Raw genomic sequence first — 27276 nt, forward strand, 5'->3', positions numbered from 1 at the left:
TTTCTTGTAAAAAAAAAAAAATCCTTTGTCCAATAGTTAACAATACTGTTTTAAATTTTGTCAATAAATATAAACAGAATGAACAATCTTAGTATCTGCCTCGCCTTCACAAGAGAATCAGAAAGGTATTTTTGAACAAACATCTTGATAGTTACACAATTTTGTTCAAAAAAAAAATCAAGATGGCTCTTACTTATAAACCAATAGCAAAATGTCTAGAGGTATGCTGGTTAAATTGGCTCTCTGGAGGGGCGCCTGGGTGGCGCAGTTGGTGAAGTGTCTGCCTTCGTCTCAGGTCATGATCCTGGAGTCGCAGGATCGAGCCCTGTGGTCATGGGGGAGTCTGCTTCTCTGTGTCCCTCTTCCCCTCCCCCTGGTTGTGCTCTCTCTCTCTCTCAAATAAATAAAAATAAAAAATAAATAAATAATAAAAGAAATCGACTCTCTGAAAAGAAAAAGAAAAAGCCCTGACTTACAGCCTTTGCCAATTACGGTGGCATAAATACTCCCACCCCTGACGACTGATAGATGACTTTATTGAAGTTGTTTCACCGAGTAAATATTTACATATGAAGCTCACCTCCCATCCCCCCAATACATCAGTCTATACAAATATATATACTTTGATTCTTCTTCTTACTACTCAAAAAGGACGGATAGATCCAGTTGTCTTCTGGGCATGATATAGACAGGACAGCCTCTTGGTAAGAGCCGCACAGATGAGAAGAGAAAACTGAACCAGGTAACACTGATCCTCTTCTTTGGGAGAGACTGACCTTGAAATGTCACCTTTTTTTTGGACCAAAATGGAGCCTCCAAGAGTTTTGGTGTTTCTCCTAGAAGGATCGTGACCATGGTGAACTCCAATGGGCAAAAGAAAATTCTAAATACAAAGCTCTTTCAAAATGTTACCATGGTAACCACGATTATGGTTACCCATGGTAACCATAAAATCATAGCATCCAGGTTCAACAGTCCACAGACCAATTGTCCAAAATGGAGATAGAATCCAGTCCTTTAACTTTATCTACTTCTCCATGTGAGGCCACAAGGATTATGATGCTTTCCTTAGCATTAATTCAATCTGGGAAAACTTTAATCTCCGCACAATATCCAGGGAACTCTCACCACGCTGAGGAGAAAAAAAATTATAGTTATTTATTCCCGATACAGTCCAACCTCAAAGCAAAAGGTCTAGCAAACAGTCCAGACCGACTGACTCACAGGCTTTAATAGTAATACGATAACTTAATTCCTTAACGAGGACAATTAGTTTTGCTGTTAACAAACAACATCAGAGGCAATTAATGCACTTCAACACAAAGCCGAAATCAGAAGATGCTGCTGCTGGAAGGGAGCTCGGAAGATGTCCACAGGTTCTTACCTTGTTCTTGATCGTGGGGTCGGCACGAGCTTCCAGCAGCAGAGGGATAAGGGTCTGGTTTTTCATTTGGCAGGCATAATGCAGCGCCGTGCAGCCGTCCTGAAACAGAGGACCACACCTAGGCTCATCACTGGGCTCTACTGTCCCTAGCAGGTGGCTTCTTCAGCGAGTACGTGTCACATGTCACAGCCTACAACTAAGTAAGCCGGTCCTCAAACCATCTATGCACAACTACATTTCTTGTATTTAACACACCTCTTTTGCCTCAATGTGCATATAATTCATGTCCTATAAGCCATTAACATCTTCCTCTCTCATTTTCTGCTCCCAACTTAAACAATGCAACTTATAAGAAGCTGCTGCCGAATTATCTCAAGGGTTCTTGGTAAGATTCCACATGTCTGGGCAATCATCACCTTGGTCGTCTTGCCGTCTTTTCTCATAAAGGTCCCCACATGGGCCTTTTTGCAAATATCATCCTCTGTGGTTGTTGACTAAAGCCCCCACAAGCTGAAGAACGTGGCTCGTGTTCCAGCACAGTGACAGCATCGGTGCCGCTCTATGGAGAAGCTTCCCAAACAGGTTTGCTGGAGCGTGTATTCTGCACTTTAAACTAGTGGATCTGCTCTCTTGGTACTAATTTAAAGCACTAACTCAAGTGAAAAGAAATGTATAGCTAAGGTGTTTGTGCCCCCCAATTTTGCCTTTCAAGAAGCAGCCAAGCAACTGTGGCTTTGGTATGTGATGAAATAATATCAGACCTTATTAACTCTTCTGAGATCATAGCAAAAAATGCTGCGATCACTTATTTTTATTAAGTGGTGAGATGATAAGTGGAAGATCCGGCTCTGAACGTTCCCATGTGAATAAAGAGTCTAATTCCCTAAAAATATAATGCACCGCATCACTTAGAGGGGGACAATCTGAATATTCAGACAGATGTAGAAAAATGGCAGGAAAAGCGTGTGTGCGTGCATGAATGTGCACACAAGTATGCACAGGAGTGCAATCATCCAGCTAGAGACACACAGAGAACCCGAAAAATATCCCAGAGCGATTTTGATCACAACGTTTTCAATCTTCTGAAGTTAAACTAGAAGACCCCAAAAAATCGTCAACAAATCTTTTACCTAATCTTTAATAACATCTTACTTAATACAGGAAATGATGGAGCATAGTAGTTGTCTACTCCAATTAATACAAAAATCCTGTTTTAAATAAAAGGGAAAATGTGCATTTCATAAACTTATTCTCTCCTCCCCCCACACGCAAACACACAGGCACACACGCGCACATGCATGCCCACGCATGCCCACATGCACGCTCACACACATGCGCACACAAGCACGCACACACATGCACGCAAACACACACGCACACGCTCACACATGCACGGACACATGCGTGCGCACACATGCACATGAACACACATGATCACACACATGCGCACACGCGCGCGCACATGCACGCAAACACACATGCACACGCTAACACATGCACGGACACATGCGTGCACACACATGCACATGCACACGCATGCTCACACATGCACACACGCGCGCACACAGGTATGGACACATTTGTGCACACGCATGCACACACATGCATGCACACTCACACACGTGTACATGCACACACAGGCACATGGAGCTACCTCCATCTAAACATACGATACCAATATAACCAACACTAAGGTGATGTAAGTAATGAATAGAAACAGCGACGGGCACATTCGCTCCATCAGAAAACAACGGTAATGCACACGCACACACACAGATGTATACAACATAAAATAAATTCGGGACCACAAAGAAAATATTGGTTCTTTTCGACTCAAATTTCAACTTGCCAACTTTTTCAATACACAATTGGGAAGCCGAAATTTCATCTAATCGATAGAAGCAAATAAAAGTTCATACAAATAAACATTTGATCCATTTATGATCATTTAAGGGAGGAAGAGGCGTGCAGGGTGCAGGGGTGAAAGGTGGAGACAAAACTTGCTATTTAGACACAGGAAGTAGTTACGGGCTGCTGCTCAGTGGTCACTGCCCTCACCACCATCTGGGCTCTTTGACCTTGATCCTTACCGGTCTAGTTGACAGATGGGGCCCCTCTCACCCAGTGGGCTGCAAGCTTGGCTGCCGCAGCTGGTACTCGCTGACCTCACTATGCGCCAGGCACTCTGCTAAGCACTTTACCTGAGTCAGCCTTGCAATGGAGGTGCTATCAGCGCCCTCACTTTACAGGTGAGGAAACCGAGAATCCAATACGTTTATGACGGCCACAGCACACACAGGCAAAAGGTGACAAGCCTAGATTGACTCCAGCGGCTTAACTCTGGAGGATGGAAGTTTCCTAGCAGAGCCTTCATTTCCCATAACTTCTCATCAAAGGTGGAGCGGTTCTTTTAGAAAATGTCCTCTAGTCAATGAAGATTTTACTCCCATGAGTTTAGCAGCAGCATCTAAACAACTTCAAGGCTGCCTGACTAGCAGTGGAAACGAAAGGAAAGAAAGAATGAAATGTAAAGAAAGCCAAGGAAAATAGGAAAATAAAGTGAGTAACTTTGTAGGTGACAAACACACTGCCTGCAAATGCCATTTTGAAGATTCTTTCAAAATGACCAAACCCAGGAACTTACGCAGTCCGTGGCATTCACGTCAACGCCAGCATTGAGCAACGTTCGGACGAGAGCCTCATTCTGCTTGGTCTTTGACACCTGTTAGAAACAGCAAGTACAGAAGAGGTCCATTGACGAAACTTTTCTCCATCTTATGTCTATTCTACTCAACAGGATTGATTTTAATCCCAATACCTCTACGTGTCTGTGCATCTTCCTTAAAATTTCCCCCCTCTCCCCTCTCCCTCCAATATCAGTCAGCTAAAACACGGGTTCTCAGAGTGTGGTCCTGGGATAGCAGCATCAGCACCTGGGAAACTGGAAATGTGAATTCAGTGGCCCCACGCCAGACCTCCCTTCTTGACCTGGTAAATGCATCTGTAATATCCCAGCCCAAGCCTCTCTTCTTCCAGGACGCTTTCCCTGACCTACTGGCTCAGTGAAATCTCTCTTCTGGCAGAAGATCACCTCCCTGTACCACCTACTTTGTAGTAATTTTACATGCGTCTCTGTGGTTATTTCATTAAGGACCCATTCTTCTCTACTCTCTCTCATGAGGACAAGGACTACACCTGTTTGCTTTCCCCCTGCATCCCTCCCACCCAGCAGTGTGTGCACGGAGTAGGTCCACAGTAAGTATGTGCTGAATGATGGAACAAAGGAATGAAATAAACGAGTCTCCTCAGAAATCCACGTTTCCTGCCCAGTCCCGAGATTCTGACCACAGGACAGTTTGAGCATCCCCCCCCCACCACATCCCATTGCTTTAGGGAGCACAGCTCTTGGGGAACAGGGGGTCAAGTCCTGAAGGTCAGCCCCTTTGCTGTGCAGGAAGCCCCACCCACTTTCCTCCTTTCTTTGTAATTCCCTCCCTGGTCAACACCGAGACTGCCTGTCTCCTCCTACCTTTCTCTGAAGTAATACAGTCCTTTCTGGTCCCTTCCTCCAAAACGTCCTCCCCTGGCACTTGCGTCTTGTGCATCACAAGTGTGCAGTTCCATGCCCCATGAATACGTAGGATAAATGCGCAATCAGAGGCAGTTATTCATTACAATCAGTATTTTTGCCAAAGCCTCCAGTTTTTAAACCTCCAACTGTCTTAGGAAGCAGGGCTGTGTTCAACAAATTCTGAACGAGTCTTGAGTCTTGCTCATCACCCTTGTGATCATTTTGGAAATGAATGGCAGACCCCTCGCCCGCCCCAAAACTGCAAATACATCGATGCTCTGTACTAAATACGCAATTAATTTTTCAAGAACTTCTCCAGTACATAAGCAGATGATGTGTTTATCAGTGGCTTGTGTTTTCTTTTTCCCATAAATCCAAGCATCAAAAATGGGCATTATCATATTTAATTAGAGTTCCTCAAATTCTATGACATTTAAATACCCGAGGGGGTAATTACACTTCCAACTGGCAGACTGTTCTGGAACCTCTGGTGGCAAAAGTAACCAATGTCCATGGTCTGTTAGCTATGGAGAGAAGGGAGCTTGGTCATTTAATTGGATTAAGTGACACATCTGCTAAGTCATCCCTCAACAATGGAACCAGACACCAGGGAACCAATGAGTCAGTGCAAAGCTGTCGCTCCATTTGGAAAAAACAAAAATAACCATCTCAAGCTTCATCTTCTACTCATAAAATGACTGCGTTCCTCCCCCAACTACATCTTTCGTTATTCAACTCTGTCAACATGAAAGGTTGGCTAAATTCTCTATAAAGATGTTCCGTGTTTGTCAACTTCTGGCTGCAAATCTCTTAGGATCTGTTTTTAACTCGAGACAGGGCAGGTCCAGAAAAATCAGAAACTCAAAGATGTGTACAAAGACTCAAGCTCTTTTGATGTAAAAGGAGAAAAGAAGTGGCGGGGGAATATTTCCTTAATATTCGGGATTTTCTGCTTCCTTCCGATGATTCTTCACCAAGATTAATTTATTCTTCTAAATAAACATCACACAGACGAACCTGGTTGGCCACCTTTCTTCTCACTTTCTTTCTATCACAGCGTTGCCTGTGGATGTTGGAAATGCTATTTTTAGAATACGAACCAGGAGCTTATTTTGTTACTGTTTCCCTACCTCTGACTGGTCCGCAACACTGGCTGAGTCATGCTGTTGCTGTCCTCCCCGTTTATCCCTTGATCACACCCGTGTTACTCACCATGAGGAAATACCCGATAAGCAGAACTGGCATTAAGAGGATAATGAGTAGGTAATCGAAGAACGTAAATTTTTTCTTCACGGCATAATGCAAGCAGTTTCTCTCTTTCTGAAAATTAAGAAAAGCACTCTTTATTAATACTTGTCTCAAATTCCATATCTTCAGATTGCCATATCAAAAAGTTTCATTTGTGGGTGGGGTGCCGGGCCGGCTCAGTCGGTAGAGCATGCGACCTTTGATCTCAGGGTCGTGAGTTCAAGCCCCATTTTGGGCAGCAGAGCTCACTTAAAAATAAGAAAACAAAAGACTACATTAAAAAAAAAAAGAAGGTGAGTTTGTGCTTTTTATTTTTATCGTACCCATGGCAACTCCTTCTGTGGAGTGTGTCTGATTAATAAGGCCGCTTCTCCACTGATGGGAATGTCAAGCACAGTATAGTCCAAAGATTCTCAGGGTGCCTGAGTGGCTCAGCCAGTTAAGCAACCAACTATTGATTTTGGCTCCGGTCATGATCTCAGGGTCGTGGGATCAAGCCCCACACGGGCTCCATGGGAAGTCTCCTTGAGATTCTCTCTCTCTCCCTCTCTCTCTCTCTCTCCTTCTGCCCCTCTCCCCACTCACACACGCTGTCTCTCTCTCTCTCTCAAAAATCTATAAATAAATATATTTTTTTAAAAAGATGGATTCTCACACGCATGTTAGTTTTTTGGGGAACAAATACAGTGAGATATAAACATAGGACTGAATTCAGTGTGAAAAGCTATCATTATCCCTGACTCATCTATGGTAGATGATTATTCATTTTGTGGTTTGTTTATGGGAAAATCTTAATCACGTGGCATATTTTCCCTGTTCTTACATGCATACACACGGTGCTGGAAGAATGGAAATAAGTCAATTTAATTCTTCAAATATGTGACAATTTATCAGGTGATAGACTTAAGCTTCTGGGGAGGGGATATCAAGCCTCAGGGCCTCATAATCAGATAAAGGTAGACAAAAAAAGAGCACAATAAATATAATGCAAAACCGGCCACGATGATTGGAATACCAATCAAATCAATGCGGAGAGAGAGAAAGTCAGAGAGGAAAGACAGGTTAATTTCCAGTTGGGGGAGTGCTTTTCTTAAATAAGAATACTTTTTGTTTTTTTAATATCAAGGTATATACGTTCTCTGTAAAAATTTTGTAAACTAAACAAGGGTATAATGACAGGATTTAAAATTACCCATTATCAGCCCAGAAATAATTGTTAACATTTTGGCTGTATTGTCTTCCAGTCTTTTAAAATGCATTATGCAGTGGCGCCTGGGTGGCTCAGTCGGTGAAGCGTCTGCCTTCGGCTCAGGTCATGATCCTGGGGTCCTGGGATCCAGCCCCGCACTGGGCTCCTTACTCAGCGGGGAGCCTGCTTCTCCCTCTGCCCCTCCCCCTGCTTGTGCTCTCTCTCTCTCTCTCTCTCTGTCAAATTAATAAATAAAATATTTCTAAAAAATAAAATAAAATGCATTATAAGGAATTTTAAAATGTAGGAACATGCTGCATATGTAAAATCAGACCCTCTTTTTCTTTTCACATTTAGAATTTGTGCATTTTCCATGCCATTTAAAACTTTTAAACATATGACTATAACAGCTGCATGACTTTCTATTGAATAAAGCTATTCTGATTTATTTGACCAAACCCTACCTGTTGGACATTTCAAGATTTTAACTTTTTACGCTGTCTGGACATCCTCATTCATAAAGCTTTGTCAACATTTCCAAATTTGTCCTTAGCAAAAGTTTCTAAAAGTATAATTGCTGACGTGAAAGGTCTGAATGCTTCTCATATTGTGTTGCTAAATTGTGCTCGGGTAAAATCTTAATGATTTAAACTTCCTTCCTGATCAACACTCGGTTTCCTCTTTTAATCCTGGTCAACTTGACAGGCCAAAAAAAAAAAGTATATTTATGTTTTTTTTTAAGATTTTATTTATTTATTTGACAGAGATAGAGACAGCCAGCGAGAGAGGGAACACAAGCAGGGGGAGTGGGAGAGGAAGAAGCAGGCTCACAGCAGAGGAGCCTGATGTGGGGCTCGATCCCAGAATGCCGGGATCACGCCCTGAGCCAAAGGCAGACGCTTAACCGCTGTGCCACCCAGGCGCCCCATTAATTTAATTTGGTTTCCATAGAATTGATGTTCTTTATTAGGTGTGTGTGTGTGTGAATTGCCAGCAGAACTGTGTGTTTTATTTTGAGGCCTTTGTTCATTTAGTACTTCTGAAAATAAGTCCTAAACATACATTTAAGAAATGAGAAGGCACTGGTTAAATTATTAATGTGCTAAGATTAGTATTCGGGAAAAATTAAGAAGATTAGACATTTAAAAACCATTAAAAATATTTTAAAAATATAAAATGTAAGCCAAACCCTTCTTGTGATAAAATCTCTATTTTTCTAAAGTATCTCCCAAGTCCTTTCCAAGATGTTCATGATACCAGAGGATCCCAGCAGGCTAGCTCAGCTTCACCGCCTTCTCGGCCCCATCCCTGTGTTGACCAATATCTCCTTCCAGCAGCTTCCAGACGAGCACGTCTCCAGACAGAGGTCGTGAACCCACAGACATCGCCCACTCACCACGAGCGCACACACCTGGTTCGTCAGCTGTGAGTTAGGGAGAGCCTGTCATACGCCACTAAGCTGCCATCTGTGAGATCCGGTGCAGGCCTGACTTGCTTTTAAGCCCAACCAAGCGAAAAAAAAGCAGTAAGTACAGGCAAGAAGGTCCAGGAGCTATCCATTTTCTGGGAATATGTTATTGCTGCAAACAAGCTGGTCTTGAAACTGACTCGGAAGGGGCAAGGGGGGCCCTAGAGGCTGCTTTTCCTCACTGAATGTACATGAGTGGGAACAGGACACTCATAATTATGACCAATAATGACTTTTTATATTTATTCAGTGCACTTTAAATGCTGCTTGTTGCTATGAGGCAGACAATGGACGTTCGAAGGTGTTCTGAAAGGATGCTCCTGGCAACACATGTATTCTGCTCTTCCTTGATTCTAAAGATTCCATCGGCTAACACTGCATCCTGAGTACAATCTTTATGCCTTTCTGTGTGCCTTCAAGGAGCCTCTGGTTCATGAGCTTGTTTGTTCTTGACAGATGTCTCACTAGCATTCTTCAATCCTATAAGCAAACTGTGGGATCTTCTGGAGAACACTGACCCAGTAGGTAAAAATCTAATGACCTAACACCAGCAGGTCAACATTTTTTTCCAGAAATCTTTCCCATTACTTCTGTGATAATGAGGAGGAAGAGCAGGGAGAGGGTAGCGGGAAGGCAGGGAACAGCATGGAGAGGAAGATGAAAAGAAAGGAAGAAGCTCTCACTAGTCAAATGAGTGAACCATTACCATTCTTTTCAGAAGTATGAGGATATAATTAACCACAAAACATGCCTGCTGATTGAACTGTGATTTATTTGGCTTTTTGGCCTTATAGAATAGTGTCTGTCTGTCCCTCTAAAGTAAGGCAAAAAAAAAAAAAGTTGGTATCAGGAGCTACGAGCAACAAGAGAATGGCATTCACTATTTCCATTGCTGTGGGGAGAAAGGATTACCATGGTCAATGACTCTCTCCACTCATGTGTAATGGCCTCACCCGGTTTTTGAGGTTCACATCAGCATTTCTTTTTAAAAGGAAGGAAACGATTCTCAGGTGTCCTCGCCTACAAGCACAGATCAGGGGAGTGTCTCCATTAAAGCCATCTCGCACGTTGATACAGGCGCTGTCTTCTCTCACCCACCGCCACACTTGACCCAAGTCGTTCTGGTAGGCTGCCTGGCAGATGGGCTGAGAGGGGAAACACAAAAGCAGATTTTGCAATACCGCTATAATGAAAGCCCCCATAAGAGAGAAATCCTCACCCAGTCACTTAAAGCTCCAGTGTTTCCAAATTGGAATATATTGCTTTGTAGATGAGGTCTTTGGTCTCCATTGTGCCTAGGCTTAAATCTAAGCCTAAGTCCATGAGGAAGCCCTTACCAGTTCCCAGATTGCTCGGCATACAGATGTATTCACTGAATGAGGGAATACCCGGAAGGAAAACATTGCCGATTCAGGTCAGGGAGGAAACTGTGTGGTGTGCGGGTGGAGAGATGACCCCTGTCAGAAAGGCAGGATAGGCCTATGGGAGGGATTTAGGGCAGCCCTAAGTGATAGGACAAAGACGTATGACCCCCTGTACTCAAGGAACCCAATGCAGTGGAAAACACCTATATTAGACAAATAATATATAAATAACAAGTTAGTTAACTTCATTCGATGCTTTTTATTTTGAAAGTGTTAGAAGGAGCTGTGCAAAGCACGATGGGAGCTTACCAGCAAGACCGAAGCCGACCTCCCCTTGCCCACTTTGCCCCTCCTCTGGACCTCTCTTCTGTGTTCAGTTCTCATGTCCGGCTCCTTCCATCTGGGCCCCTGTCCTCACGGCTCCCTCCGCACAAACCCTTTTCCCCTCTCTGCCAACCTGGCTCCATGCCATCACTTAATGTTTGCTTTATCAAGTCTTTTTTTTTCCATGTATACATGTATGATTTATTTATTTTTTTCCATAATTATATTTTTATTATATTATGTTAGTCACCATACAGTACATCCCTAGTTTTTGATGTAAAGTTTGATGATTCATTAGTTGCGTATAACACCCAGTGCACCATGCAATATGTGACCTCCTTACTACCCATCACCAGCCTATCCCATTTCCCCACCCCCTTCCCCTCTGAAGTCTTTCTTGAGGTCGGTGCAGCTTTGCCGCCACTGGATAACTGTCACTCCTTTCTTACTGATTTAGAATCGTGGTCGCATGGATGGGGAGGGGTTGCGGTAGCAGCGAGTGAGGGGAGGCGTCGAAGTTCGGGTTGTCAGCGCCCGGCGGACAGAGGCTACATCGTGCCAGTCATCATTGGAATCCATTCGAGTTGTATCCCCAGTACTAACACAGCACCGGCACATGGTAGGCAGCTACTGAATATTCTCAGACTGATTTTAATTAGAGAGTTAAAAAAAAAAAAACCAAGGCATGTAGAATAATACAGAGCACAGAGATGGGGCTCAATCTATGGAAAAGATTGTTGCTGCTGATTCGATCAAGTCAGACTCTCCTGGGTGCCAGCCGCAGTTGCAGGGGGACAGGGAGGAGGATAAAACGCATTACTCGTCACCCCGTGCAATGTATTACCAGTTGGGAATTTAGTGTGCATACGCAGGTGCACACACACACACTTAACAATAGGAAAAGTTGAGGAAGCACAGAGTCGGGTTAATCAGCACCAGCTGAGGCAGACCTCAGTGAGGACGCTGAGGGGTCGATTTGCTAATCAGTTCATACTCTAACATTGCCAAATATCACAATCAGAGAGCTTTTGAAAGTAAGGTGCTTTTACACCCAAGGCCCTACTCATGAAAGCAACATCCTAAAGGACAGTCAGCTCAGTAGCCCATAAGAGGCGAACTTCTGTACCTCAAAAGGAAATGAGGGTGATACAAGGGTCCGAAATGCAGTAGAAATGCACAATTACACAAATTACTTCTCTACTACCCTGAAGTCATCCCTTGACTAGACCTTGTCACCAGTTGGGGTCAGCTGCGTCTCCAGGTTTTCTGTCTGGCTGACACAGAAGTGACCAGAGCAGTTGAAAGGAGGAATAACTGCTATCAGCAAACTGGCTCGTCATCATGGTTCTGCTACTGTCCCCAGGTGACCGGGGACAAATCTCTTCCCCTCATGTGTCTCTATGTCCTCAGGCATAAAACGAAGGAATAAGGCAAAGGTTGTTTTATGTTGTCACATCCTGTGACTGTCACACTCTGAACCTCAAGTTTCTCCCCAACCAATGCATCTTCCACATCAACTGTAAAGTCAAGTCATTGTCCTTTAAAAAAATAAGATTTTCTTTATTTTAGAGAAAGAACGAGACAGAGAGAGCAAGCGAGCGAGCGTGCGCAAGCAGGGAGAAAGGCAAAGGGGGAGGGAGAGAGAGAATCCCAGGCAGAGCCTAATGCAGGGCTCGATCCCACAACCTTGAGATCATGACCTGAGCTGAAATCAAGCTGGACACTTGACCAACTGAGCCACCCAGGTGCCTTAGAGGGGTAGTCCTTTTAAAGCACTAATACTGCTCAAAAACTTTCTGGGAGATGCCCTTATCTTAGCAGGGATGTCCTGTCACGTAAATTGAAATAACAAACAAAAAGGAGCTAAATACAGTAGGCAATGTTAAGACACCCTGGTGCCTCTGAGTGCTTCCTTAATCCCACTCAAGTGATCGTACTTAACATATCAATCCTATGTTATCTTTTAATCTTTCCTAGGCTTCCTATTTCCTGTATGTGCAAAGTAAAGTGTCTCCCTGGTTCAGTTAGACCACAAGTGGTGGGTTGCAGGAATTGAGTGAACCCCAGGAAAGGTTCTATGCTGTTGAGAACTCCCAGTGTCCACCAGGGGGCAGCTCAGGGTCATGAAAGTGCTGACAGGGACAGACGGGAAGTCCAATAGAAAGCTACGGCCCTGAAAGAGGAAGAGGCTGTCCACTTGGGTTGAGGGAAGAGTTATTATGAATTCTGTTGACCTCTGAAGCTTCTGGAACTTGGGGGAACTCTCAGTGAAGAGGAAACCAGTGGACAACCTGGGAAATTGTCGTGATGGTTCTATCCCTTAGTACTCTTCTGTCCATCCTCATGGCCAAAGTCCTAGCTCAGATCTTGTCATTCTCACCAGGGCTGTTGCAGAACTACCAGCTGACTGGCCTTGCTTCTCCCTGTCTTGCCTTCCAGCCCCCGGGCCATCCACCAAAAGCAACAGCTTCGTGTCACCTCCCTACTGAAAACTTTGGTCACTTGGTGACCAATGGAGTTAGGATGTGGTCCTTGAGCTGACACATGATTCTTCAGATCTCACGAATCCTGTCTTTCCAACTTCAGCTCATACCACTGCCTTATCTGTACCCTTGATCTAAGTAAATAAAGGCATTGGGACACCTGAGTGGCTCAGTCAGTTAAGTGTCTGACTCTCAGTTTTGGCTCAGGTCATGATCTCAGGGTTGTGGAATCGAGCCCTGCGTTGAGCTAGGCACTGAGCACGGAGTCTGCTTGGGTTTCTCTCTCTCCCTCTCCCTCTCCCTCTGCTTCTCCCCCTACTTGTGCATGTGCTCTCTCTCTCTCTCTCTCTCTAATAATTAAATAAAATCTTTAAGTAAATAAGGGCACGGGTATTACTAACAACTTGCTCCCCCACTATATTGAAAGCTACATGAGGGTAGGTATCGTGTCTGTGCTCGTACATTCTCTCCCCAGCATCCAGCACATAGGTGACACAAAGTAGGCATTCAGTGTTTATTTGGTGAGTAAGTAAGTGTATGAATAAATTATAAGATGAGGTAACTTTTATTGAGTCCCTCGGTTAGTTCATTTAACCCTCACACAACCGCCCCAGCTAAATAGTATTATTACACCCATTTTGTATCAGTGAAACTGAGGGAGGTTGTCTTTCTTACCCATAGTCGGCTCCTAACTGGCAGTGCTAGGAATGAAATCAAGGGGAATGACTGCAGCATGGACACATTCTGGCTCTCATTACCGCAGGCCGTCTGAAAAACAACCTTCACAGTGTCTTCCGGCTAAAGTCTTTGCGTTTGAGATTATGTTTGGTTCCACTCATACCCTAATCGAGCTACATGCTCAGGACACAGGTCAGTCCTCTTCCCCCCTTGGGCTGCTGGTGTCCAAGCCTCCCCGCTTATGTACCCAGATTCTTCTCCAGGCTGACCTAGATGTACCGATACCTGCCAAGAGGTAAAGGAGTAGAGGGCAGAGAGGTTGCAGGAGAAACCAGAAAAAGATACGGCCCAGATGCAAAGAAGGAAGAGTTTCGAGAAGGAAGATGGACTTACGGGAATGAAATGTAAGGAGAGGTTCTGGATCTGATCATGAACGAACATCAATGTTCATAGAGCGATGGGCAGAAGGCAGACCACAGGGCCCTGAGCACACAGTCTATGAGGAATCAGACGATGTGACTGGAGAGGAATTGTGGCGGGTTGGGTTGTGAAAGCCCAGAGGGAGCTAGTGGTGCACAGAGGGAGGCAGCAGGTCCAGCCCAAGTGCTGGTGTCAAGGGGTCATAAATACAGGCTCTGGAAGCAGACCCTCTGGGCTCCAATCTCAACGCCACCACATACAGTAGTATTATTGGGACAACTTACTTAAACTCTGTGCTTAATTCCCTTCTGCATTTAATAATCACAACTTCTTGGGGCACCTGGGTGGCTCAGTCCATCGAGCATCTGACTTTCGATTTCCATTCAGGTCATGATCTCAGGGTTGAGAGATTGAGCCCTGCGTCGAGCTCTGGGCTATGTGTAGAGTCTGCTTCACATTCTCTCTCTCCCTCTGCACCCATCCATCATGCACGTGCATACGCTCGCGCTCTCTCTCTCTCTTAAAAAAATTAAAATTTAAAAAAAATCACATCTTCTTGGGATGCCTGGGTAGCTCAGTCATTAAGCATCTGCCTTCGGCTCAGGGCGTGATCCCAGGGTCCTGGGATCGAGCCACACATGGGGCTCCCTGCTCCGCTGGGAGCCTGCCTCTTCCTCTCCCACTCCCCCCACTTGTGTTCCCTTTCTTGCTGGCTGTCTCTCTGTCAAATAAATAAATAAAATCTTTTTGAAAAAAATCACATCTTCTTTATCAGGTCACAGAAATGTGACTGCACAGATGAAGCACTTAGCTCAGATCAGACCCATAAGAATAAACCCTCTATTAAGGTCAGCTTCTCTTACAATTCTTAAAAAAAACATAAGGCACCAGGGAAGATGGGCAGAGGTCGTGAAAGAGAATGAAGAGCTGGCGAGATACAGAACAACAGTGGAAGCGTTGACCGTCCCAAACAGGATGACAGTCCCGGCTCTGATCAAAGCAAAGGAGGGAAAGCAGGTGGTTGGGATAGAAAGAACCACACATAGAAGGAACTTCACACTGGCTGAAACTTGCCTGAAAGTCTGAGGTTTGATCTTCAGGCTTCATGCCAATATGGATCTATCGTAAATAGGCAGGCATAGAGAGATGAACTCAAGAAGCCACCGTTACGTTTAAATAGACAAACGCGTTAATAACAGGGAGACAGGATTGAGACGAGGAGGGAAGAGGCTCTGGAGCACGGTGGGGACGATTCAGGGCAGCCATCATGAAAGCGCTGCAGGACAGAAACACAAACAGGGCATTGCTTGACACATCGGGTTGTAGAAACCCAGTAAGAAGCTTTGGTGGGCTGAGGCGACAAGATAGGCTCGTGGTTTTCGTCAGTCAGGGAAAGATGGAGAAGGTGAGGGGGCAAAGAGCAAAGGTTAGGAAATAGGTCTGTCTGGCAAGGCATTGGGAGGAGCACTTCATCTTGGGATTCAGACCGAATGGACAACACACGGGAGGCAGGTGGAGCTGGACAGACGTGCAAACGGAGATGGACAAGCAGACAGAAACACAAAGGAGGACTAGAAGCAGTGTCAGCACGTGTGGTCTCATGGGAAACGGGTCCAGTTATGGAGTTAGAAGAGGAGGCAGAAGCACCAAATCCTGAACATTGCAGATGGAACATGGTCCTGATGAGAGGTCACGGGCCATCGTGTTGGGTTGATTGGAGCAGAGGCAGACAGAGGTCCAGAAAGGAAAGGGAAGGCTTGTGGATGTTGAGGTCACTGCAGATGACCCCCGGGGAACAGAATGAAAGGGGACATTGTGCTCAAGAATCAAGGAAGGTAGAAATGCGTCTTGGAAGACGGTGGGTGGAAGTGGGAAAACAGAGAAAGGGACACAAGCAAAGACTTCAAGCCATGGTCACAAAACAACACCAGAGCGGCACCCGGGTGGCTCAGTAGGTTAAGTGTCTGCTTTCCGCTCAGATCACAATCTCAGGGTCAGCAGATCTCAGGATCTTCCTGCTCAGCAAGGAGCCTGCTTCTCCCTCTCCCTCTGCCTGCAGCTCCCCCTGCTTGTGCTCTCTCTCTCACACTCTCTCTTTCTCAAAAAAAATAAAATCTTTTAAAAAATTAAAAATAAAGAAAATAAAGAAAACAACAATGGTGAACAAGAAAGAAGGAGATGGAAGTCGAGACACCATGAGACTTCAGTGGAGACGCAGGGGAAGGTGGTGGGGAGGAGATTGAAGACAAGGCAGATTTACCAAAAGTGTGTGTGAGTCCACGTTGACTAACCTGTGGATGGGGCCCCCTAGAGTTGTGCTCTGTGCAGCCTGAAAGACTAAGGCACAGGGTGAAGGGAGCACACTAATAAACCGACTTGCCTCTCCAGTCTCATCTGTTCCTCTCGTCTGTGCTCACAACACTGCAGCAACTTCAGGAGCATGCTCCGTCCATTTCTGTCTTCTGTCTTTGCACCTGCTTGGGAGCTGTATGGCTGCATGATGGGTCCCTCAAAGCCCGGTTCACGGTTCATGTCCAAGAAACTTCCTTGATCCATCCTACATACAGCAAGGACCACAGTTCCTCCTGCTGCTCACTGGCCTTTTTTCTGTGCCTTAAGTCTGGTCTCTCTATCCAGATTGTTGCCTTGATGTGAGAACCAGCTCAATAGTTCAGCTCAGTGGTTCTCAGCCTGGCTAAGTATCAGAGCTCTTTTAAAGTACAGGCTCAGGTCCCACTACTAGCCAACCGAATTCGAATCTCAGGAGGAGGGTATAGCGAGTAAGGCAGGGGCATTAGAACTGTTTAAAAGTTCCCTGGCTGTGACTGAGGCACAGACAGGGTTGAGAACCACTGCAAGAGTAAAAGGAAGGAGCCCCCATAATAGAAGTCAAGCCAGAATGAAACCCTGCGACCCTTACAGTAACACGAGGTGAGGAACATCAGAAACCCTGGAAACTTGGAACATCAGGATTAACCCTGTGCCCTTTAGGCTTCCCATGTGCCTGGCTTTAAAAATACCCCCCAACTTGGTGCCAGAACCCCACCCCTGTCCCACTGTGTATCTCACTTTCCCAGGCCCTAAAATTTAAGAAGAGTCTCTCAGTAATGCGTGACACATACAGCGTATGGATGATCAACTAGAATATTCTGTAGATGCTATTTAACGTGATCACGTCTGGGGCATCTGCGTGGCTCAGTCGGTGGACACCTGCCTTCGGCTCAGGTCATGATCCCAGGGTCCTGGGATTGAGCCCCACATCGGGTTCCATGCTCAGTGGGGAGTCTGCTTCTCCTTCTCCCTCTGCCCCTCCCCCTGCTTGTGTGCTGTCTCTCTCTCTCATATAAACAAATAAAATCCTAAAAAGAAAAGAAAAGGAAAGGAAAGGAAAGAAAAGAAATATCCAAGCTGCTTGCACCATTGCGGATGTCACCAAGAGCCAGACATCCCTCCAACCCCACTTTCACTGTGGCTTCTTCTAAAGAGTAGTGAATGCAGCTTACTCCCAGTCTAAGGAAAGATCGTGTGGAACTCTGGTGGGCTGCTCCTTAGCCATCCCTGTGCCGAAGCTCTAGCCTATAAAATGTTTCCTAACAACTTCTGGGAAGGATTTGTGCTTTTTGAAGCAAAATGATTCAGGTAATTCTGGTACACTCATGAAAAGTCTTCTCAGAAAACAAAAGAAGATATGTTCTTCCTCTTCAGATTAAGCAATCCTAGGGAACACTATCAAAGGTTTCATTTTCTTTGTACAATTAATTGCAGGCCGTTCTTTCTGATGATTCATTTTGTCATATACTGGGATTTGGAAATTTCTTAGTAACTTCTTTCTTCCAGGTCAATTAAAAGGCACGAGGATTTTTTTTTCCTAAAGATTGTCTTAGGCCCATTTAGCCTTTATGGAACATGAAGGAAGGTCCCAGAAGTGGTTGGATTGTGACTGATAGTAGCAATGAGGAGATATGGAAGCAGAGCACACGGTTACCTGTTTTGTGTTCTTTCTCCTACAAGGTCTGCTTGAGAGTATGTTGTCTGCACTGCCAGGAGGTCAGAGGAGACTCACTGCTGACTTCAGACCCTAGAAGCCCTGAGGTCAGTGATGGTGACCAGGAGAGAGCAAGAAAGCCTTTCCCTCATGAGGAGGAGAAAGGGTGTGTTCTAGCTGCCAGGATGGAGCAGATCAGAATCCCAGACACCTCCCTGCCACCGGAGACCACCAAACAGGTGAGTGCAGAGCCCGGAGGAGGCAGGAACATCACCCTCACAGCCTCCTGGGTGCCCAGAGCTTCCATCAAACAATGGCTACCCAAGGGTGAGGAGGACCAAGCTAGAATTACTAGAGCCTGGGTGATACTAAGAAGCAGAACAACCTTTAGTCAGATTTATGAGCCTCTAAATTCTGTACAGACAGTGCACCTTGTTGCCTGCACCTGGACGAGCTGCTTCACACACCTTCACACACCACTCCGTCCGTCATTCCAATAGGCTCAACCGTCCATGCTTCCAGTGCTCCACATATCCGTCCCCTCTGTCTGGGATTCTCTCCCCAAGCTTCCCAAGACTGGTGTTTATTCCTCAGAGCTCAGTTTCATTATCATTACCTAAGAGGAACCCTTCAGGTCAAAGACCATACGTGGACCCCCTCCCCCCTTTATATATTCTCTTTATCCTGATGCTTCCTCGATGTCACTTTTCATTATTTATACTTATTTTGTTCATGTGTATGTTCATTTTTTTAAACTGGTAGCTCCAAGAGGTCAGGGTCCACTTTTACTTACTTATCACTATCTACCAGGAGCCAGCATGTGCCTGGAATGTAGTGTGTGATCAACAAATATTGTTGATTCAATAAATGGATGAGTCAATGAATGAAGAAATATTTACAAGTTTTTGGTCCTGGTTTCTGTTCCTACATTCAAGTTATCATTTCCTTTTAGAAATGTGACTTAGTACATTATTGTTTATCAAAATACTTGTATAAGGAAAGAATTAAGAAACCAATTAGAGTAGTGCTCTTTTTTTTTTTTTTTGAATACACAGTGCCAATACTAGGGGTTTAACACACAAAGTAGAGAGAGCTGCTAAGACTGTGAAGGAGCCATTTTGTTTCCATTTTGTTTCTGCCTTTCCTTTTCTCATATCATGGAATGACACAATGCTAAACCTGATCTCATCCTGCTCTCCTTTTATAGATAGAAGGTCCCACAGAGTTCCCAGTGTGGTCAGTATTAAATTCTACGTTTTCTTGACTTTCAGTCCAATGGCTTCCCATTGCCCACAACTCTCTTCCTGTCTCCCTGGGTTCTCCCTCTCGGCTCTACCAGCTCTCCCCGAAAGCCCTGTTTGACCTGCATTGCTCTCTGTGGACATTATACTTCAATACAATCTTTCTCCTCTTTGTCAGGTGCCTTTTTCTATAGTAACATCTGCCTGGCTGACAAATAGGCTTGTGCCCCCAAAATTGATGTTAACAGTGGTGGTGGTGGTGGTGGTGGTGGTGGTGGTGGTGGTGGTGTGTGTGTGTGTGTGTTCCTTTGCTCATAGATCAGCTTATCCTTAGACCTTCCCGGGTTTAAAGGGATACACCATTCCGATATGATTTTCAAGATATTTCTTCCGATGCTTTTTCCCCAGCTGATAGTGTCAAGAGTCTACAGAAGATTCTACAGTTCTGACCTTTTTGAGTTGAGTTCTTACACATCTTCCTTCTTTCCAATTTCTGTAGTACTTTGCAGTGCAGTACTGTCTGCAGGGCAGGAATAGAAGGTAACTCTCTGGAACCTGGATTCAGTGTTCCCTATTCTTTTCCCTCTGAGAAACAGGCAACAGTGTAACCTAGTGGGGAAGAGTACTGGCAGAAAGCAGGGTGGTTAAGACCAACTCATTCATGGAGTATGGCGTCCCTATTGAGAAAGCAAGTAGACCAAGAACTTTGGTGTGCTCGTCAGTGGCGTAAGTGTAATTTCCTTGAGTAGACAAACACAAGTCTGCTCTTGCAGCCCCTAGTTGCTAGCCAGGAAGTACTTCCAGCTGCATAACTCTGGGCAAGTCACTTAAACTCTCTTTGCCTCAATTTTTTCATTTGTAAAATAAAGATAATAATAGTGATTCTCTTACATGATTACTGTAAGTATTAAATCAGTTAATACACATGAAGTGCTTAGAACATGACCACATATGTAACAAGCCCTAATTAAATGTTTGCTGTGATTGTAAATAGTGTGAACAAGTATGTTTGATAAGGGTTAAATGAGTCAGCCCTGTTTCAGAGCCCACCTTTCCTAACAGGGTGTAATTATTCCAATCTAGGTTCTCTTACTGAGCTCTAAACACATCCTCTGTTGCAGCTGTTAGGACAAACCTGGGAATGCTTCCTCATGCTCTCCTCCTTTCTTAAAAGTATATTGGAAACATCCTAAATGCCAACTGTTGGATGAATGGATGACGGTGTGGCATACACACACATAAAAAAAGAATGAAACCTTGTCGTTTGCAACATGGATGGACCTTGAGGACAGTATGATAACCGAAATATGTCTGACACAGAACGGTGGATATAGGATCTCACTCATATGTGGAATCCAAACAAAGTCAAAAGTAGCAAAATAAAAATAACAAAAACAAAAAATCCAGTGCATGAGAATAGATTGGCCATTCCCTGGGGTGGTGGGAGGGAGATGGAATGTGCTAAATTGGTGAAAGGAGTCAAAAGGTACGAATTTCCAGTTTAAAATGAACAAATCAAGGAGATGTAATGCACAGCATAGTGACTAGACTTAATACTGTACTGTGTATTTGGAAGTAGCTAAGAGTAGATCTTGAAAGTTCTCATCACAAGAGAAAAATGTGTGACTATCTGTGGTGGTGAATATTAGCTGAACTTCCTGTGGTGATCACTTTGCAGTACAGACAAACACGGAGTCATTGTGCTATACATTTGAAACTAATATGATGTTATGTCAATTATTTCTCTCTCTATATATATATATAGAGAGAGAGAAAGAGAACATACATATATGTATATATATATACACAGAATATACACCTGTATGTATGTGTATGTATGTGTATGTGTATGTATGTGTATACTATATGTATATACAAAATATACCTCTGGCATAATAATTATTTTGAGCTGAAGTCAACTGAGAAGAAGCAGATACAAGGAAAGTGCTCTGCCTTCCTCCTATTTAGCCAAAAGCATGACATAAATTTGTGAAGGGGATTCCCCTCCCCTCTCTGCCAGGAAGGACAAAAGTCACCCTTGTCAGCCCAAAGAAGTCACTGAAGGAATTGTAGCCTTTGTCTTCCATTAGCGCCACCACATATTTGTCTTCCACAGTTTGCCACCCTAGAAACTCAAAGTCCTTCTCGTGTGTCTGATCGCTTCTCTGAAAATGTGTGGTCCTTTTGTTGAGATGCTGTAAGAGCCCGAGTTCTAATCACCCCTGTGAGTTACTCATCGCTGGGTATTCCCATGCATATGCATGATGCCCGTGTTGGTAAACTTCTGTTTCTTTTTGTTTTGTTAATATTTCAGTTATCAGTCAAATTTGTGGGGCCCCAGCCAATCAACCCAAGAGAAATAGAGGGACAAAGAATTTTTCCCTCCTCTACAGCTCTAAGGAAAAAATGACAAGCCTACATCCCCAATCTAGAAGAGCTTCCCACACTCAAAGTGGGAAGTTGAACTTCACTGAAAGTTTTTTTTTAAAAATATGTGTCTTGGTGAAGAGCACACTTATCGTGATGAGCACTGAATAATGTAGAGAATTGTCGAATCACTATATTATATACTGGAAGCTAATATAACATTGTACGTTAACTATACTGGAATTAAAAATTTTAAAAGGTACTTTGAGGCAGTCTAGGACCAAGAAATGGGGCAGGACTGGCTGGCTCTTGCCTGTTCTTAATTTAGTGGTTCCCATTCTTTATACTTAGACAACACAGAGCCATTGGCAGAGGGCAGAAGAGAGACTAGTACATACATGACAGGTGAGTAGGTTATGTTTATGTATTTGAGGGATTACTCCAGAGCGGCTCAACTTCTCTAAAATCAGAGAAGGGAGAATCTCACAGAAGGTCCACCCCAGAGCTTCTGCATCAGGACACCAGAGGGTAAGACTAAGCTTCACTCCCACATGCAGCTACAGTTGCAGCAAGCAAGCTAAGCTTTTTTTTTTTTTTTTCTCATCTGAAAGGACCCACTTCTCTTCAGCACTAACATCCATTGCTCAAACCAGATCATCCCAGTCCTGGGCATGGAATAACAGTGTTAGGCAAGGTATCAAGAAGGTGGTATCTGGGGATATTGAGTACCTTCGAAAACTTGGGCAGAATTGGTGCAGCTCTAGAACCCATTGCCCTGGGCACCATCACTCTCTCAACCAAAAATGTGATGTGTCTAAAGCCAGCACACAAACCAGAGTCCTTGCAGCAGAGCTCAGTGAGAGCTCTCACAGACTAGCTGAGTATCTCCTGCGATCAGCCGCTGGGGGGGTAATGAGACGGCAGAGTAAACACCTCCATTCCACTGACAGCATCCTCGACACAGCTGATGCTGGGGAAGATTCAACACTTACTCCTGAAACAAACCTGCCACCAAGCTAGTCTTACCAATGCCTTTACTATCCTCCGTGGTGGCTACTTTTACCTTAAGAAAAAAAAGAAGTTGATATCAAGGGGGAATTCTGCAAGTTGAGAAACTATTTGCCAAAATGGTAGATAACTATCTTCTTTCTGGAAATGGTGGACTTTCCAGGGGCTCATGTGTTTCACATCGCTGACACTAGAGTTAGTGGGCAAGTGTGCACAATCAGATGGAAGGGCCTAGAATCCACTTCCACTTGTGATAAGGAGTGGCATGGCCAAAACATCTATTTCAACACTACCTTAGGCTACCTTTGGTTGAATATTAATTATGGGCTTTCAATAATTACCTGTGAGCTTCTAGGTGTGTTAGGGGTTTTAGGGGTGTGTGTATGCATGTGTGTTTGCATATGTGTCGTTGTTGAATTTGTCTTTAAATATAAGATTAAATTCCAAGTCGCGTTGTCCTCCATATATTTGAAAAGTGAAACATTGATTCTACTTCTGGGGATATTCTCATTGATACTGAAGGGGTTCAGAGTAAGTCTCCCCAAAATATGTCACTTTGGCATGTGAACTCTTTTGAGCTAGAGGCAATCAAGATCCAGCAGGCTCAAGAGAAACTTTTCCCTTCCCTGAACTACCGAGAAGGAGTTAAATTAGGGGTCTCTCCCAGAATGAGAGTTTTTACCAGAGATAAATTTTATCTGAGTGACCCCGTGTAGAGCAGGGCATACATCTCATTGTCAAACATCTGCTCTTCTTTTCGCCTGTGAATTGGCCTCCTCTCTGTTGAATCCTGAGCTCCTGTTCTGTGCCTTCCCTGAGGATGGCATATGCACCTCATTTTACCTTTCTGTCTTTGAACTCTCATGTTCCTAGGGTTCCCCTACATACAAAATTAAATTTGATTTTTCTCCTGTTAATCTGTCTCAGGTCAATGTAGTTCTTAGCCAAGCCAGAAGAAATTTTGGAAGAGTAGAGGAAACTTTTCTTTTCCCCATCAATACTTAAAAACAATTCAATAGGGGCGCCTGGGTGGCACAGCGGTTAAGCATCTGCCTTCGGCTCAGGGCGTGATCCCGGCGTTATGGGATTGAGCCCCACATCGGGCTCCTCTGCTGGGAGCCTGCTTCTTCCTCTCCCACTCCCCTGCTGTGTTCCCTCTCTCACTGGCTGTTTCTCTCTCTGTCAAATAAATAAATAAAATCTTAAAAAAAAAAAAAACAATTCAACATATCTTACCTCGCGTTGACTTGACTCAACTACTTGCCAAACCAACACCCAATTGACAAACAGTTGCACTGCGTGGGCAGAGACTTTTTTTTTTTTAACATAATTATTCTCAGGACCTGGATTGCAACGCGGCTATTCAAAGTGCGGTCCGTGGACCAAAAACATTAGCATCAAGAAATGGAAATGCAAAATCTTCAGCCCCCCAGACCTACAGAATAAAAATCTGCAGTTGAACCAGAGCGTAGGTGATCTGTACTCACATTAAAATTTGAAAAGCCCTCGCCTTAGAGCAGTGTTTCTCTCCCATGGGGGGTAAACTGATCACCCATGGGAGAATCACCTGGGATGCTCCCCTAAAAGCTAAGTTTCTCGACCCCACCACAGACTGAGTGAAACGGACTGGCTGGGCTGGGAGTTCTTGACTTTGCATTAAACAAGTTCTGTCTTTTAGGTTCCTCAAACTCGGGCAATCTAAAGTTTGAGAAACACCAGAGCAGTAGCATTTTAGAATACTGTGTGTATTGTCAGTTTCATATATATGATCTCTCACCAAACTGACGTCACTGAGCGAGACATACCTAGAATTTTAAACTAATCAAAGAGTACATTGACTATAGAAAGACACACACACACACACACACACACACACACACACAAACACACAACAAGCGTTAGAAATAATTGCAAATGCAGAGAAACTGCATTTTATATTAAAATATTCGTATTAAAATATGAGGAGAAGAACCACCCAAGGAGGTTCTGTTGAGCATTTGTAAAGAAATGCAGAATAACCAGTTAATTGTGTTGGAGAGGAAAGGGAGTAAATTGTGATTAATAACATCATTACACCTCTTATACTCTTGTGTATACGTTACTTGTACTCCTTTGAAACATTATTACAAATTTATTTGATTCTAATAGGTTACTTTCAATACAGGGGAAAACATTTTTTGTATTCATCAGATGTGAAAAGAAAAAACTCAAAATATCAAAAACATATTCTGCATTTATCCCTCTTCTATACAGGGATCATCTTTATGTATAATTGCTGGTAGTGAATTTCTTTTCAAATACCAAGCTGAAAGGTGTCGCTCTGTCTGTGTGTTTCCATTAAAGAGCCAGTCTACTTTTGTATGTTTAGAAAATCCAGTTGGGTACAATTTTCACTGTTGCTCTGAAAACTTGACATCAGAAAACATGACTCCATTAATTTCATTTTCATAAGCTCCTGCAAGATCCAAATTACCCCCACAAACATCTGGACATCGTGACATATATATCGTATTGCTCTCTACGTTGATGAAGGTAGAGTTTTAGAATTGCAAAATAATTTGCCTTAAAATATTAAATATATCAAAAAGATTAATACACAGCACTTTGTTTTGCTTAACACTCTCACGGAAAGCTAAACAAGAAAAGGACACACTTTAACAGGAACAGGAAATTACATTTGAGAAGCAAGAGCAATTTTCAACACCTTTGGAATCTTACTTCCAGAATGGGCACATACCTCAGAGTATAGGATCCCCATGCTGGTCCTTCACAGATTTGCGTCACCTTTACCGCTTCTTGAATCTTCTGGAAGTATTTCTGTTTAACATAAAATCCTTCCCAGCCAAGAGAAAAGTCCCTAGAAGCTGAGGCTGGTGGCTGGTCCTTTCTTCCCACGCTTGTGGAATGCTCTTCCAACAGCACAGGCAACAACGCACCTTCTAGAGAAACCAGCCCAATGAGACACGGGCATTGGTTTACAGCGTAATGACCCCAGTGTGCATCATCTAATGTTACAACCCCGAGGAACCGGTTTCTGAGTCACATTCCCTCTGCCAGTAGTGACATGTGGAAAGAAGGGAGCAAAGTCAAGGGGAAAGGGAAGTTCTCAGCCTTGCAGGAAGGACTCGGGGTTCAAAATAGGGGACTGTATTTAAGGCATTTCCTAATTGAAATCTGGTTTTCAGTGGCTATTGAGAAAGGCTAGGGATGGGCAAACTCACTTGTTAGAACCATGTGTATCTGCCACGGGCTTGACTTTCATGAAAAATAATCTACAAGGGGCACCTGAGTGGCTCAGTCAGTTAAGCAGCCGACTCCTGATTAAGGCTCAGGGCATGATCTCAGGGTCCTGAGCCCACTGTCGGGCTCCACACTCAGCGCAGAGTCTGCTCAAGATCGTTTCCCTCTCACTTTCCCTCTGTCTCCCCACCCTGCTCAAAAAAAAAAAAGAGGAAAAAAAAAGAATCTTCAAAACTGTCACTATGGATTATTTGCTATCTTTAAGCATGGATAAAGTTATTTGTTTTTCCTTGATGGTCCTAATTAATAGAAACAAATTGAAGTAATAAATTAAATAATAGATGGAGTTTTTAAGCTATATTATTGTAGATACATAAATGTGTTCACTTCCAAGGGCATTTTGAATAAAGCTGGAGCAATTCAAACCAAAAAAACTAAAATTTTTGAAGAATCAGTCCCATTTACATCCTAGTTAATTATCTTTAAACGTTTAAATTACACTTATAGTATTACTATATTTCATTTTCTTTAATAAGCACTTCAATTTGGAACCTAACAAGTAATATTTCCCAGCTAAATTGTCTTGTAAATCTAATAAACATATTAACATAATAAATATTAAGGTGTCTTAAAAATTCTAATACAGCTTATAAATTCAGCCAGATTATTTTATAATATTCAGTTTTAACATTGTAAGTCTGAAATCAATTGCCCCATTACATATTTTAAATGGAATCACCAGGCAGCTTGGTCAAACATGGTAATATGCCAAATCTCTTCAACATTCTAAACACTTTATATAATAATAATGCCAACCATTCACACATTGTCTCTGAACACAATCATAGCAAAGTGTGGAAATTTCCCAGAATTAGAAAATCCATACACACCCATAAAAGAACCAGTTTCAACCATCCCAAGCAAATTGATGTGATTCTTCCAATCACAGAAGGCTCTTGGGTGGCCAAGAATGAGGGGCCAGGATCCAAGACCTGAGCCTACGTATATTCAGGGAGTTTCTTCCTACTCCACTGATGGACATAATGAGCTATTTTCATAAGTTTTATAACAAGAATCACATACTTTACCTTGGACTTGGCTTTCGGACCCACCTCCCTGGAGTTTAAGAATGTACTAATTCTCCTGTTGAAGATAGGAGTCTGCAGTAACCACTAAAGTTGCAGCTGACTTTCCTTTTGGTTTGGTTTATTTTGCATTTCTTAAAACGCTTAAGACATTTAAGTGTCTTTCCCTTTGACGTAAACATTAATGGTTTTTCCATTGGGTACTTCACGCTCTTATGCAA

At 43.6% G+C, this 27276-nt stretch overlaps 1 protein-coding gene across 3 annotated transcripts; it reads right to left on the minus strand.

Annotated features, from left to right (window-relative positions):
• Positions 1–519: 519 nt before the first annotated feature.
• On the minus strand, positions 520–26014 carry ANKRD22 (ankyrin repeat domain 22). 3 transcript variants are annotated; one of them, XM_008689602.2, is made up of 5 exons: positions 9814–10446; positions 6168–6275; positions 4029–4106; positions 1385–1483; positions 520–1132 (listed from the first exon to the last, which is right to left on the minus strand). In XM_008689602.2, the coding sequence occupies exons 1-5, from the start codon at positions 10060–10062 to the stop codon at positions 1055–1057; spliced, it is 612 nt and encodes a 203-aa protein (XP_008687824.2). In that variant the 5' UTR covers positions 10063–10446; the 3' UTR covers positions 520–1054. The 3 variants fall into 3 exon arrangements, with proteins under 3 accessions (XP_008687824.2, XP_008687823.1, XP_040480127.1); XM_008689601.2 differs by lacking the exon at positions 520–1132 and adding an exon at positions 25468–26014 and having other exon boundaries at positions 1171–1483; positions 9814–10005; XM_040624193.1 differs by lacking the exon at positions 520–1132 and having other exon boundaries at positions 1171–1483.
• Positions 26015–27276: the final 1262 nt, after the last annotated feature.

The sequence above is a fragment of the Ursus maritimus genome, unplaced genomic scaffold, assembly GCF_017311325.1.
Source record: "Ursus maritimus isolate PB19 unplaced genomic scaffold, ASM1731132v1 scaffold_7, whole genome shotgun sequence".
Taxonomy (NCBI): Eukaryota; Metazoa; Chordata; class Mammalia; order Carnivora; family Ursidae; genus Ursus; species Ursus maritimus.

Bases quoted from the DNA above. Each gene is read 5' to 3' on its own strand.
- ANKRD22 (XM_040624193.1), bottom strand. From the start codon at position 10,062: ATGGGGGCTTTCATTATAGCGGTATTGCAAAATCTGCTTTTGTGTTTC. The intron at 6,276-9,813 runs GTGAGGCCATTA...CTTAATTTTCAG, and splicing joins ATGTGAACCTCAAAAACCGG to AAAGAGAGAAACTGCTTGCA. The intron at 4,107-6,167 runs GTGAGTAACACG...TGTTTCTAACAG, and splicing joins TTATCGGGTATTTCCTCATG to GTGTCAAAGACCAAGCAGAA.